General features: G+C 46.7%; 1 protein-coding gene across 1 annotated transcript in view; it reads left to right on the forward strand.

Annotated features, from left to right (window-relative positions):
- The window catches only part of MICOS10 (mitochondrial contact site and cristae organizing system subunit 10), a 30,405-nt gene extending 15,737 nt beyond the window's left edge, over window positions 1-14,668 (forward strand). The window contains exons 2-4 of the mRNA XM_002915631.4: window positions 10,999-11,046; window positions 12,084-12,193; window positions 14,419-14,668. Of these exons, the coding sequence (XP_002915677.1) occupies window positions 10,999-11,046; window positions 12,084-12,193; window positions 14,419-14,433 (173 nt within the window). The 3' untranslated portion in view covers window positions 14,434-14,668. The remainder of the gene's footprint in view (window positions 1-10,998; window positions 11,047-12,083; window positions 12,194-14,418) is intronic.
- The last annotated feature ends 639 nt before the right edge of the window (window positions 14,669-15,307 follow it).

Genomic DNA, 15,307 nt, shown 5'->3' on the forward strand with positions numbered 1-15,307 from the left:
TATGAAAATTGAATTCTTGGTTTCTCTATGTGTGCAAGTCCAGTGATTTGGAGAGGTTCGTTCGTGGGGCTTTGTAGAATAATGATGCCTTTCAGAAAGACTGTGGACTTCTACGGGAACATAAAGTCAGCTGGGTGCTGTTGCCTCTCTGGGGCCCCTTATTAGAGCCAGATTTGAGTAGCAGAGAACAAGTCGCTTGCTCACAGAGGTCCTGAAATTGAGATGAATCCTTCTAACACCTTTGCAAATGCTGATTCGGGATATTCCCCATTTGCACCAACAATAATGCGAATGGTTTTAAATGCAAAACCATTGGTATATTTTTCAAATATTTGAGCCCCTTTTCTATCTCTGTTTAGCTTTGTCCGTAACTGTGTCTTAAGGATGCCTTATTTTAGAGTCCTCACTGAGCATGGTCGCTCCCACTGCTCACAAGTTCCTAACCCCTGACCAGAGTCACGCTGTAACCTGTGCTGCTCACCTTTCGGTTCTGCCTAGCAGGGGGTACAGGGGAGGCAGAGGCGGGGCTGTTGAGGAGAGACCACAGTATGTAAGATACCATTTTGCAGTCAGATGGACAGAAGAGAGCCTCTGGTCTGGACCTGTCTCCCACTTGGGCTACTGTGATGGCTTTCTCCTTCACCCCCATCTCTGATGAGGGTCTTTTCACATCTGTCCCCATTGCTGCCAGAGCAAGCCCGTTGTCAAGTGCTCATTGGATGTTGTTTCCCCAATTAATTCCCTTTTTTGCTTCCCTCCTGCTTACAGTAGAGGCCTGGGGCCCTTTGTGTGTCATGAGAGACTTGCTCCATCTGCCTCACACTGGATAATTTGGCACCAAGGAGCTCCTGGGAGCCCCTTTCCTTTGCCCCTTCTCTAGCCCTCCCGAATGGTTTGGGTATCCTCCCAGTGCTTTTCATGCATCCTGTTTCCGTCATTGTACCTCGCACCTCGAGTTTCTGGTTACAGTTAGTTCCAGAACTGGACCGTGAATTTATCGGCTGCCCGGCCTAGCATAGCCGCCGCCCAGGGCAGGTCCTCAGCTCCTCTGATTAAGGGAATGCTCACACATAGTGTTGGCCAGGATGAATTTGGGAAAGTATTCTGTTTCCTTTGGGGAGTCAAAATTATTATAATAGCTTTGTGTATCTGTGAGGGGGGGTGATCAAGGACCAGGCCTTTGGAGTTAGGCTGCCTGGGTTCAAATCCCAGATGTATGACCTGGGGCAAGGTACTTAACCATCCTGTGTCTCCATTTCTTGGCCTGTAAGATGGGGCTAATAAAAGAAGTTTATCGTCAGGATTAAATGAAATAATGGGCTCCTGAAGCTTAAGTGCTTAGTGAATGCTTTTCACTTAATGTCATACAGTTTTCCTGAAAACATTGTAGATGCTCCTTTTTTTTTTTTTAGGATCTTATTTATTTATTTTAGACAGCATGAGTTGGGGGGAGGAGCAGAGGGAGAGGGACAAGCAGGCTCCATGCTGAGCTCAGAGCCTGACATGGGGCTCGATCCCATGACCCCGAGATCATGACCTGAGCCGAAATCAAGAGTCTGAGCCTCAACTGATGGAGCCACCCAGGCGCCCTTGGATGTTGCAGTTTTATAAACCCAGTTGTATTTTAGATAAAGGGAATTTGGTATTAAAAGGTTATTTGATGAATGTTCTAAATAGCACCCATGTTTTTCTAGTTATCCAGATAGGCGTTCTCAGCATTTTCTTTGACAGCCTGCCCCACTGCAGCCCCCAAACCCCAGACCCGCATACACACAGTCAGTTGTTACGTCCTGTAAATTCTGCCAACAGAATGTCTCTTCCTTTCCAAGGGACCCTACATACCTTAGATGAGTCTTACTAAAGCATAGCTTCGGTCAGGTGACATATTTTAGAATACTCTTTAGGACGGCCTCCTGCCTGCTAGATTAAGTGCCGTCATGTTTTGGGGCCTTCAGAATGGCCCCATCCCTTTCTAGCCTTATCTCCTGCTCTCCCGGTCATGCCTCATACTTCAGACAGGCTGCCCCGTCTCCCCCTCCCCCGCCCCACAGTTTCCCTGCACGAGCCTTGGGTGGAGCACGTGCCCCTCAGTAGCTGTTGAGTCTGCTCTTTAGGACAATTCAGATGACCCCTCTGTCTTGAGTATTTTTTTTTTTAAAGATTTTATTTATTTATTTGACAGAGATAGAGACAGCCAGCGAGAGAGGGAACACAAGCAGGGGGAGTGGGAGAGGAAGAAGCAGGCTCATAGCGGAGGAGCCTGATGTGGGGCTCCATCCCACAACGCCGGGATCACACCCTGAGCCGAAGGCAGATACTTAACCGCTGTGCCACCCAGGCGCCCCAGGAAGAAGCAGGCTCCCAGCGGAGGAGCCTGATGTGGGGCTCGATCCCAGAACGCTGGGATCACGCCCTGAGCTGAAGGCAGACGCTTAACGACTGCACCACCCAGGCGCCCCTCTTGAGTATTTAAAAAAAATCTTCCCAGCTAAGTGTGTCCCTCTTCCTCTGGACCAGCAGAACATGGTCCCTTCTAGTTTTCTGGATACCTGACTTATTCTCCTTCCCTGATCACAAGCTCCCCAGGGAAGAGGCTCTGTCTTATTTATTTCTGACCCGTGTTGAGCCCCGGACTCTTGTAAATATTTGAACTTTTGATTTGTTCTTGAACAATCCTCCCACCTTCTCCCCGCTCCCTTCTCTAACCCGTCAGGATGGTTTGGCTGGTTGGGAGAGGAAGGGGATGGCAGTTACAGTGTGCAGTGTGCTGTTCTTCCGGGCTTTTTACACTTGTCCTGCTGTGTCATCCTCACTGTTCCCCAGTCGGGTACAGGTACTTTTAGTATTCCTGATTTCCATATGAAGAAACGGATGCTGGGAGGAGCTCTATCATTTGCCCAAGGACTGAGACACACAACTAATAAGTAACCTACCGGTATTCTCCTTCACATTTAACCTGTCTTACCCCAAGTCCACACAGCCTTATCACTGAAGTAGACGGCCGTGTAACAATTCCCACCTTCAAAGAAGAAACACCTGTGCCTTCTACTTAATAAATGCTCATAAATGTAGCTCGAGTAAATGTATAAGGAAGAGAAATTATTGGTTCTTGTTTCTCCATTGAGTTTTTCATTTGAATCCGGAGTAGATGACAACATAATCTCTGTAATGATAGACATGTCTATCATTAGACACGATATCCCAGGTTCTTTTATTTCCTTTCCCAAAGGTGAGAATACAGTTATTATATTGATGGGGATGGGCTAGAAGGATTGGGGCTATGGGGAGGGAAGGGACTCACTGGAGGATATCCTTCTGAGCAGTTTGGATGAATTTGGATTCGTTTTATCAGCGCTCAGCCCATTTGGATTCATCTGATGTCCAGCCAGTGCACAGAGGGAAGTACTTCCCAGTTTGGGTTGTGGACTCTTTCTCATTGATTCTGAGTGATTTCAGGTTTTTGTTACCACTCCTGAAAAGTCGAACTTCCGCGGTTTCTGTTGTTTTCTTGAGGGACTGAAGAGTAACATAGTCATAAACTACCTGCCACAATGCAGAAAACACTTTGTTCTCATATGTAACATTAGACCAGTTGCCCTGCTGTTCTGCTTAACCCTCCATGAAGTTTACCCCTGTATCTAGGAAAGAGCCTTGACTTTGGAGTCAGACAGCCTGGGTTTGAATTCCACTTTTTTAGTTGTGTGTACTTGGGTAAGTCAGGTCCACTAAATTGTTTCCTCTTCTGGGAGACAGGATCATAGTACACCTTACAAGGTGGTTCTGTGGATCAAATGAAATGATCCATAGAAACAATATGCAGGGCCTGACAGCGTAAATGTTAGTACCTCCACTGCACCCGCCCCCCCAGTAAGTGTAATGCATTGTGTCTTACTGTGTTTATTGAGACTTAGTAATTCTGCATTTTTATTTATTTATTTATTTATTTATTTGACAGAGATAGAGACAGCCAGCGAGAGAGGGAACACAAGCAGGGGGAGTTGGGAGAGGAAGAAGCAGGCTCATAGCAGAAGAGCCTGATGTGGGGCTCGATCCCATAACGCCGGGATCACGCCCTGAGCCGAAGGCAGACGCTTAACCGCTGTGCCACCCAGGCGCCCCTGCATTTTTTAAAAAAGATTTTATTTATTTATTAGAGAGAGAGCGAGTCAGCGAGAGAGGGAACGCAAGCAGGGGGTGGGAGAGGAAGAAGCAGGCTCCCAGCAGAGAAGCCTGATGTGGGGCTCGATCCCAGAACGCTGGGATCACGCTGTGAGCCGAAGGCAGATGCCCAATGACTGCGCCACCCAGGCGCCCCAATTCTGCATTTTTTTTCAGTCTCCCTTAAATTACTCTTCAGAGCGTTTTCTCCTTTTCCGACATGCTCTGCCCGCATGTGAATTTATTAGCTAATTATATGTTAGTACAACGTGTACCAAACCTGTTGTGCATTCTTGGAAAGTTGTGTGGCGGTCAGAATTCCGGAAGTTGGATCACGTGCTACACGCACTCATTTAAAAGGACCCTTGTAGTGAGTTTGGCTTTTCTTGAAGCGGAGCACCCCAGTAATGACTCCGCATTTCCCTTCCCTGTCTTCCCTGCTTTCTGCTGACTGGCTGGCTTGTTCTGATCAGGATCCCGGGAATTGATGTCCACCCGAGAAATCCTTGCCGATGTTCCAGCCTCCATCTAGTCCGGGTAGCTGCAGGAGCGTGGAGGTCTCGCATAGTAGCCACCTTCTGCGTCCGGTTCCTCTGTACCCCCAGCGATGCTGACTTTTGAGAGGCTGGTGAACACAGACTGAATTTACCGTCTCTGGGTCTTTGGTCCAGCCCACTTTCTTGGGTAATTCACATGACTTGGCATTTACACATGGACACCTGGGACAGTCTGTCTTTGCCTCAGAGCATTAAGTAACACAGTTTGGAGCTGACTTAAAACTTTTTTTTTTTTCTCCTCCTAAATTGGGCCCTGAGCATCTTTCATAAATCAGGAATGTTTCTTGGAAATGTAATTCTCACTAAACTCAGTCTCAAGGGTACTTCTCTATAAAAGCACATTCTTGTTTGTTCTGTCGTAACAAATGCATTTGATGGTTGTAATAGCATTGATCGAAACATGATTGAACAAGAACATGTGCCCATTATAAATAGATCAGTTTGATATTAATCCATGTTCAAAGCGTAAATAGAGCTTTATGAAACACCAGATAGCCCCAGGAAAATTTTTGTCATATTTTAAACAAAATGTTCTAGTTAGCCATGAGTCTGAGGGAATCCCCTATTTTTAAGAAAAACGTCTGTCAAAACCTGAGGTGTTCCTATAAACAGTTGCTGATACCCACACAGAGTTGGGGGGGAGGTCGTGACTTTCAGCCGTGGCTCACCCACAGCGTGATCCTAGGCAAGCCAGTGGGTTGTATTTTAATAGAGGAGCAACTTACATGACACTTTTGACCTATTTTGAGTTTGATTAGAGAAATAACAGAACTTACGACCACTTGTTGAGTTCTTTCCCAGACACTGCCAGATGCCTTACACTTTCCTGAAACAGCAACCCTGTGAGATTGTTTTTACTCTGTAGCCTAGCGGGCTGAGGCCAGGTGACCTTAGTAATGGATGTACAGTCAGAGAGCTAGCGGCCGAACAGTGGTTGACATAGGCCCATCTCATGATGACACCAGTCCTCTTGCCATGCCACTCGGTGGGAGACTAAAACCCTCCTTGCTTTAGAACTTTTATGTTTTCTTTCAGACATTTATGAATAAAGTTGCTTGGCACGTGGCTTCTAGGGATCTGAAAGACTTGCTTGGAACTCCTGAAGCTTCTCATATTCACAGAATTGCCAGTGCAGTGGTACTTAGGTTTTACTCCTACATTTTGATATAAGTTTTAGAAATTAAAATGGAGTTGGTTTGCATTTTTACTTAATTTTTAGATACAGATCAGATTTTAGCATTGATAACTATACATTAGGCTCATAAATTTATTAGGAGCTTTGTTTAACGTGTGAAATGTAAGTCCACTTCTCATGACGAGCACTGAGTAATGTGGAGAATTGTTGAAACCACTGTATTGTGCACCTGAAACTAATATAACACTGTTAACTATACTGGAATTAAAATTAAAAACTTAATAAAAATGAAAAATCAAAAATAAATAAAAATAAAATGGTAAACATAAGCTGGAAGGAGAATTTAATATTGTATAATAAAGTTATTAATAAAATGGGCCCATGGTCTTTTCTTCCCCCCCGTGATCTTTCCTAGAAATGTTTTCTAAGTGACTTAATGATTTTTTTTCTGTGCCCCTCCAAACAATGAGTGCCTCCTCCTGGCCCTACAAGTCCGTTGGCAAGTGCAGCTTTTACCAAGTCGGTTCCGCAAGAGCGTGGATTGCTCCAACTTGTTCTGCGCAGGGGCTCATATCCAAAGTACACTTCCACCCTGAGACTGCAATCCGATTGTGTAGCCTGCTTGTTAATTCTTGCTGATTATGCTTGCTTCTTAATGATCAGCAGTGACGTAAAGCGTTATGCTAGGTGGCATGGCAAGAGCTAAGATTTTTCTAAATAAAGTTGGAACCAGAAGTTGTCCACATGTCACAGTAATGGCCGTCAACATATATTTATTTCCTCCCCTTCCTTACACAGAACGTGGCTTAAGGCATACACGGATGTACTGCTTTGGGTTGTTCCTCTTTTAAATCTGTTACAAAACCCGCTTGGGCATAAGATACGGCAATATTTTACATGTATTTTATGTGTCGCTAGTGGGAGTGAGTGAGTTCTTGTTTTCTTATTAAAATAGTATCAGATGAACTGCTAAGGAATTGGTCCTTCCTAAAACTTTGTGTCTCTGTCCTAGCCAGCTTTATGATGTCCTTTTGGTCACTAAGCGTGCACTGAAGTGCAGGCTTAGACTGATTTGGAGTCCTTTCTTTTTGAAAGAGTTTGTGCCAATTCTTTTTCCTCTCCAAAAGAAATGGTTTCAGAGCATGGGCTCCTTGCCTAATGTCAATTCCATAAGGCTCCTCTGGTGTGTGTGTGTGTGTGTGTGTGTGAGTGTGTGTGTGTGTGTGTTTGCCTTGCCCCCTCCTTCCCCTCATAACTGGACTTTGCCACGAGGAAGATGTGTACCTATAATCAGGCATTTCTTTCTTTTAGGGTGATTTGTCATTCCAGACAGAGCAAAAGAACAGGCTCGAGTGGGGGGAAGGCGAAGTTATATAAACTTTATTCATAGTTAAATGTTTGCTTCCAGGGAAGGTGAAAAATGCTTTGTACTTTTTCCTTTGGCTTTTTTCCTCTAAGAGAGCTTGTCATGCAACAACACAAAAAAGTGGCCAAAGGCGGAGAAAACTCTTCTCTTTTCCATGTTGGTTTGTTTTTATTGTAAGACAAACCTTTCATGTTTTATTGTTATGAAGTTTAAACGTGGCCTAGAGGTGCCAATCTTTAGTGGAAACAGCTGCAGAGTGGGTGTCCCCAGATCAGGTGGGACTTTCTTTGAAGCAACATGTTGCCTTTTAAAAGAAATCCAGCATGTGAGAACTTGAGCCTGTAAAACTCATCAGCGGCTCCGCCGTTGCTAATCTCTCAAATAACCGAGATAGCTAAGTTTAAATAAAACATTGGCATTGAAAAAAATCAGTTTCTGTATTATTTTTTTCTGAGGAGAACAGTCTTGTTATTTTGTGTCTTAAAAACACAGAAATGGAGGGGGGAAAATCACTCTTCAGAATTGAAGAGGTAGCAGGCCAGTTGAAGACCGTAGCGCACCCTCCGTCTTTTGCTTAGTCTGAACTGGGATTTGGATCTCAGATTTGCAGATAGGTGCCTTTGCTGGGAGCAGAACTCGGTGTTAGGCATATACCTGAGCTTAAGTGTCTAGGGTAAAGCTTTCCTGTGTTGTATTGATTGCTGTTGAGACATTTCTCGTCTCTGTGGCGAGTGATGCTGGTAACAGTGGGTTACCATCATTCTTGGTCTGCTACTTGGAAAAGTTGAGCTTCTGAGAGCTTTCTTTCCTTGGGGAAAAATAGGAGAGACAGGCATGGAGTCAGAAGGACAAGAAAAATGCTGAAATATTTTCCTTTTGGGCTTTTGATTTGTTTGCCAAAAAATTGCCTTCCAGATGGAGAAGACCAAAAGCTCTGATTGTAAGCCATTATGTTTTTACTGGCCTACCTCCCCATCCCATTGCCGGGTTTGAAATCTGTAAGCCAGTCCAAATCCTTTACCTCATTTTCTAGTACCAATTTACTGTCTTACTCATCTTCCAGCTGCAAGGGGGTGAGGCAAGTTGCTTTGAAATTGAACCCAGTGCCATTTTATAAACTGGGCGACAGCAGATTCTCGCCAAGGAGTATCAGTCATGATAGCTCGCATTTCTCTGAAGCTCTTGAATCTCACCTACCAGGTGGACTTCTGTCTGTGACGTGTTCAGTACGATTAGTCTGGGAATGAATCTGAACAAGCCCTTTGGCCTTGTGCAGACTTGTTACTGCCCTGGTTGCCGAGCGTTCTGGGCTGTTGCGTGGGAAGCACAATTTGGTTTTTGGCTGTATCTTACTTCAGTGGCAGTAGAAATCTTGACACTCCAATTTTCCCTTGGGAGCTAGTGATTGTGTCAGGGTTGAAATTGTAGGGGACTCCAGTGTCAAGACGTAGCGGGTAGAGTGGCTTTGGAGTCTGGCAGACCTGGGCCCCGTTCACTGCCCTACCACTAACTGAACAGAGTACCCTTGAGCAGATTATTTTCTGCATCTGAAAAATGGGGAATGATACCGTATCAGATTGTCGTTTGGTTTGAAAGAGAATTTGGGGGCAGGGAGGGGGAGAGAATGGTGGGTAGTCATGGGAAATACCAAAATGTTAGTTCCTTTTCCTTCAGATGATGTCAGCCTTGAGCAGGTTTAACTATTGTGATCTGACTGGCTTCCCACCATGTCATAAATTATATGGACGTTGGGGTGACACGAGTGATTTTGAGATACTGCATTTTGTTTGTTTTTTTAAAAGATTTTATTTATTCATCTGACAGAGAGACAGCTAATGAGAGAGGGAACACAAGCAGGGGGAGTGGGAGAGGAAGAAGCAGGCTCCCAGCAGAGGAGCCTGATGTGGGGCTCGATCCCAGGACGCCAGGATCACGCTCTGAGCCAAAGGCAGACGCTTAATGACTGAGCCACCCCGGAGCCCCTGAGATACTGCATTTTGAAGTTGAGCACTGAACCTAATGCAGGGTCTGATGGACGGGGCAAAGTCATGATTTTTAACGAAAATTCATATTTGTATAGGATGCAGTCATAGGAGAGAAACCTGTACACCATGGCCGCATACATGTGGCAGGAGAGAATGATCAGAAATCATTCTGAGTAAGTGGCGTTAATACTTTCTTCAGGCCCCCTTCAGCTGGCTGGTTGCATGGGTGGATGAAAACTGGTGTGTTTTAGCTTGCTTGTGCCGAAGTTCTGTGTCTAGAGCAGAGAGGTCAGGCCGCTGACCGGGGAAGGACTTTGAGTGTTTACACTGCAGTAGCCTAAAATCATGGTTAGACGGAGAAGCTCTCAGAATTCCAACAGCCAAAATTGGAAAAGTATTAAGGCAAAGTGAGACTCGGGACTTTTTTGTGGTGCTTAATTGTAAAGAGGTTGGCTGGACCCTGGAGTAGACACTTCTTGAAGAGCCTCAGAATACTCTGAAAGGTCTGAAAACAATTGTCAAGTCTCAAAAACAAATATAAAATCAGACCTTGGTGCTCTTTCTTGGTGTGTATAACTTTTTCGATAATGGAAAAATGACGTGTATCACTATAGTATGGGGTGGTGATTTCTTTTCCCCCTAAAATGGTACCACAGACCAAAAAAAAAATCTTTTAATGGTTCTACATTCATCTTAACACATTTTTTAAAAGATTTTATGTATTTATTCACGGAAGACAGAGAGAGAGAGAGGCAGAGGGAGAGGGAGAAGCAGACTGCCCACTGAGCAAGGAGCCCGATGTGGGGCTTGATCCCAGAACCCTGGGATCATGACCCAAGCCGAAGGCAGACACTTAACCAGCTGAGTCACCCAGGCGCCCCTCATTTTAACATATCTTATGAAAAAGATATAACTAGCACTCAAAGCTATGATTACACCAATATTATTTAAGTTCAGGCCAAATTCATTTAACGAAATATGTGCATTGATCTTGTCTTTTTTTTTTTAATGATTAAGTAATTGTGAAGGTAATGTAGATTTAGCAAAAATTGTGATGGCAGCACTAGAATAACCAAGGTTTGAGAAATACTGGTGAAAATAAGGATCTAGTCTTTATCCCCTACAAGCTTAGGTTCCTGTGAGATTTGATTGAAAATTAGGTATTTAATTTTTTATTCCTACCAGACCATTAAAATAGCTTGCATTTGTTCTTTTATTTTGAAAATAGTGGTTGAAAATGCCCTGTGAGTGAAAATAAGGGAAGGAGACTAATCTTCACATTCGGGGCTTTTGAGGGAACACTTTCCCTCTGAGGACTCTGACTTGTGTCTGACATGTGACAGCCTTTGCGAACTTTCTGGATCACTCCTTTCCCTATTCCTCAAAAAGTTGCCATCACGCAAAGTGTGAAAATGACAAGGGGAGCTTCCAGCTGACATTGCTTCCAGTCTGACGTCCTGGCCCAAGCACCCTATTGGAAGAGGTCTCAGAGTGGCCGAGATGCCGGACACTGTTTGCGAGCGGGGCCCAGAACATCGACTCAAGAACTGTCTCTTGGCTCGCTCCCCTACCCCGCCAGACTTGTCTAGACAGAATTGGGAATAAAGTTTCCCTCCCCTGTTGCAGGCAGAAGGACCAAAGGCGTCTGTACAGCCTCTGAGATGAGAAAATCAACTAAATACCAAATTATTTAAGACAAAATTTGTTTTCTAGATGTTCACATTTATGAAATGGTCATTTTGTTTTTGTTAAGTTACTGTTAATAAGATTTAACATGTTTTTCCTCCCTCTTTGTAGGTACTGGTTTTGGATTAGGACTTGTTTTCTCACTTACCTTCTTTAAAAGTAAGTGTGACTTTTACTACTTTTTCAACATAATGTCCTCATGCGCGTGCACACACACTCACACACACACGGAGCAGGCACACTTCTGGAGGGCACAGCTACGTGGTTGCCACCCCATCCGTTTAGGGGTGTAGGTAGGCCACTGTCGAAGGTGCTAGACAGACAGTGTGGACTCAGAGGAGGTCAGAGTGGGTTGGGTACCTCCAGAGTTCCCCCTGGGCGTTGAGTCAGGGTGCTTGATATCTTCAATATGATATCATCTGAAAAGCCTGTACTTTATGCCAGTGAGTCATTTGGCCAAATCTGCAAGCTCAGATAGTTCTAATTAATTATAATTTTTTCTAAAGGAACTTGAAAATGAGTCTTGCTGGTCATAAAAACAAATGGATGAGAAATACACATGCTTTTTGGCCAGAAATTCTCCTGAGCAAAGGGCGAGCAATATCCCTTTCATTCTGTGGAAGAAATTCTGAAGTTTGGTTATTGAATAGAAGCCAGAGGGGTCACTTTGACCCCTCTCTGTGAAGAATGGGTAGGGCATACATTACCAGAGAATCATATTACACAGCGTTGATACCAAATAATCACTTACCGTATTGGCATAAAGAAGCTTTATGACTTACTGCAGTCAGAATTCACTTGATTCCATTTAAAATTCAAGCACCTTCCTGAAAGTGCTGTTTCTGATAGGGCTAAGACATTACTTAAAATGAGCAAATGATGAAAGTGGATGTATGAAAATTAAAAGGTTCAACCGTGTCTGCTGTTTTCATATGCACCACTTGTTGAGACCTCGCACCTAGCAGGATAGATACTTAATAAGTGTTTGCTGAATTAATAAATTCAGTAGTAGACTCCCTTTGCTCGTCTTTCACTGTGGATTAAACATCGATAGAAATGTGTGGCATGTTGCAGTCATCAGTAGGATGTATGTTGAATATTTATTGAATCCTAAGCAAATGTATTTGAGCCAAAGAAAAAGCTTCTATCTTCTCTCATTGGTTCCCTGTTGGGATTTTCCTTTTCCTGCTCACTAGGAAGAATGTGGCCATTAGCCTTCGGTTCTGGCATGGGATTGGGAATGGCCTACTCCAACTGTCAGCATGATTTCCAGGCTCCATATCTTCTACACGGAAAATATGTCAAAGTACGTACAGAATTGATATTTCTCTCCCTTTTAAAAGACAAAGAATTTCTCCAGAGTCCCTGAGGAATTCTTTGGAGCACATTTGATTAGTAAACGGTGTGTGTCATTGTGGCACCACCGAGCTCCTCGTTGCTCTTTGGCCTGTAGTGGTGTTGACACCACTTTGGTGCCTGAAGCCTGTCCCTTCCACTGTAGCTTGGGGCGCGGCTGTGCATTTGCGTATACACTCTCACGTGAGCGGGTGGGACTGACGAAGCTGCCTGGGGAGGCCTGTCGTAGTACAGCAGGTCTGTCTCAAGTATCTGGAAGCAGCGCTTACGTTCACGATCTCAGAGTGCCCCGTCGACATCTCACACGTGCTCCAGCTGGGCCTCAGCATTCTTCCGCTTTTTGTTGAAGAGGGTAGGTTCTCGACTCTTAAGTCCCAGTGATTCTGCTGGCGTCCTTGTCTGCAGATGGATTTGTAATAATGCGGACGGGATGAGACCCTGCGGCCCACGCCTCAGGAGGGAGCAAGTAGCCCACGTCTCCTGAGGTTCTTCCCGTTGCCTTACTTTAGATGATTGATTACCGTGGGGTTTGGGGGAAAGGATCATGGGAGGCTGAGTGCTCAAAGACAAGGGTGGTATTTTTGTATGCCCAGGGCCAGGAACAAAGTTGACACTCGAATAAATAGGAAATGACCGAGTGAAGCACACTGTCTACCCTGCTAGATGTGTTTGTGGCCTCGGGCTTGCTAAGGCAAGGTCTTTGTAGCGACACCAGCTTCAGGGCCGAGCGTCCCGTTGCCCAGGGGTGCAGAACCCTCTCCTTTCTGGGTCACCCTTCAGCTAGAGTCACTATGATCTGGGCAGCAGCAGCAGGGGACGAGGGGGAAGAGCCCAGAAGCCAGGAGACCGGAGGGTGGGTCCTGGGCCACCCACCGCTTGCCTCCCGTGTGATCTTGAGTTTTTTCACTTCTGACGTTCTGGCTTCTGTCTGTAAAATGAGGGTAAGAATTCCCGCCTGCACGGTTGCTGTGGGAATTCAGTGTGAAGATGATTTTACGCTGCGAAGTGCTAGATCGATAGGAACATTGGCGGTCATAGTCGAGGCCAGCCCGGAAAGGGTGATTGACTTACCCATCGTGCCACCGAAATCACAAGTGGAGCGGAAGATGTGCTACCGTCGAGCGTCCCCATTCTGGTCAAAAGCTGGAGCCGTAAGGGTCACCAAATCTCAAACGACGGTCCCCACCACAGCTCAGTAGCCTCTCTCTCAGAACCCGCTCAGACCGCCCACTGCCTGCCAGGCCCTGCGCCCGCGCATGCCCGGCGAGAGGCCTGGGAGCAGGGGGAGCTGCCCGGCCCGGGAGCCGGGCCGCCCTCCGCGCTAGTGAGCCGTCCCTGCCCCAGAGCCCAAGAGGCCCTGACGGGGACAAGAAGAGGCGCAGCCGCGGGGCACCAGGGCTGACGACGGGCAGTTTCCGCCGCTCCCTGGCCCTTTGCTTTCTCGGCACCGCGGCTGGATTTGGGGGCGAGGAGCTTCAGGTCTTCTGATTGCTCAGAATGTTTTCATTGTTCAGACTGAGTTGTCGTGGACAGTGGCTCAGGGGTGATTCTGTGCATTTTCTACGTTTCATGGCTGGGAGCTGCTGTGGAAAATATCGTTCCTTTTTAACAGCCGTGTGTGTGCTGCTCCAAAGTGGCCTTGTAACCGTATGTGGACTTGAGTCTGTGCCTCGGTGTGGTCACCGTCCATTCTCTGCGGAGAGCAGCACAGCGCAGGGCTCTTCCAAGGTAGCCGTTGCACGGTTCTTGCCTGTCGAGGGCCTGCTACGCTCTGTGGGCCCTCCTGGGGGCCTTGCCTTTCTGTTCTTTCTCGAGACCTCCCTCCCAGTATGTGAGCGGGAGAGGTTTTCCTTGCCCTCCTTCAGCAGGCGAGGATGCAGTCGTACCGGCGGTGGTCGGCTGTTCAATCCCAGAGCCGCGCCGCGTCCTCTCACCTGTGAGGCAGCCTTTTGCTGAGTTTTAGGAACAGTGGTCCGGGTACTGACTGTTGAGTGCTCCCCCCAAGATTAGGGAGCCACTCTTGAGGCCCTGGGTGGGGGGTGTTCACAGCTCTCCTGTGAGACTGTTGTAAAGGAAACAGGGTGTCAAGGTTTGGGGCCCATGGGTTCCGTGGGTCGGAGATGGTTGTCCAAGTGCTGTCTGCTCATTTCTAATCAGAGTGTCCTTACTTCGCAGGAGCAGGAGCAGTGACTTAGACCCAGAACATCCCAGTGGGAGGAAAAGAGAAATCGTGTTTATTCCTCAGGAATACTGCCGTGCCCTGGAGTAAGCCGACATCCTTCTGTAACAATGTTATCAGTATCGCTTTAAACTCCAGCACACTGTTTATGTATTGGAAACGAAGTCTGTTTCTTGTTTTGTATTTTCTCTCTGGAAATTGCAACGAGGTGGTCTTAAAAGAAATAAATTAAAAATAGGCAGCCCAGTGCATCGCCTGCGTTTCTTTGCCTTGGGTCTTTGAGCCTCAGGAAGACTGTGTTTGAACCGCCAGTCGCTGTAACCTCCTGGTCCCCGCCTCACAGAGCCTTCCCGAAACCACAGCCGTTGCGCATCCCGCCCCCTCGCCCCCTCGCCCCCTCGTCCCCTCGTCCCCTGACGGGTCGTGTTCGGAGCTGCTTCCACGTCCCTCAGGTGGTGTCGGAGGCGGCTGCTGTGTTGTGAGCTGACGGTGACAGACGCCTTGAAGGGCCTCGTCTTGCCGTAACAGCTCTGTGAGGTCTGCGTACCGCCCTTACCATAGCCCCGGTGGGACACGTTTCAGCTGTGCCTGCTGCATGAGGCCGGCCGGCCGGCTGTGTAGACGGGTGAGCACGCGGGCTACGTCAAGGGCTCACTCCACCCACGTCACGGTTCCCTACAGCTTCGTGGAGCCGGACACAGCCCAGGCTTCACCTCGGGGGGCTTCGTGTTGTGGGGAGAGCTCGTGGCATACCCACCCAGCTGGCTGGAAGGCCACATTTGGGGTGATTTTATCTTCACACAGCAGCTGAAGGTGCATACCCCTCTGTGAGTTTATTCCTTTGGTTTCACTTGGGAGTGAAACAAGTGAAACCAAAGGAATAAT

This window comes from Ailuropoda melanoleuca, chromosome 2 (genome assembly GCF_002007445.2).
Source record: "Ailuropoda melanoleuca isolate Jingjing chromosome 2, ASM200744v2, whole genome shotgun sequence".
NCBI lineage: Eukaryota > Metazoa > Chordata > Mammalia > Carnivora > Ursidae > Ailuropoda > Ailuropoda melanoleuca.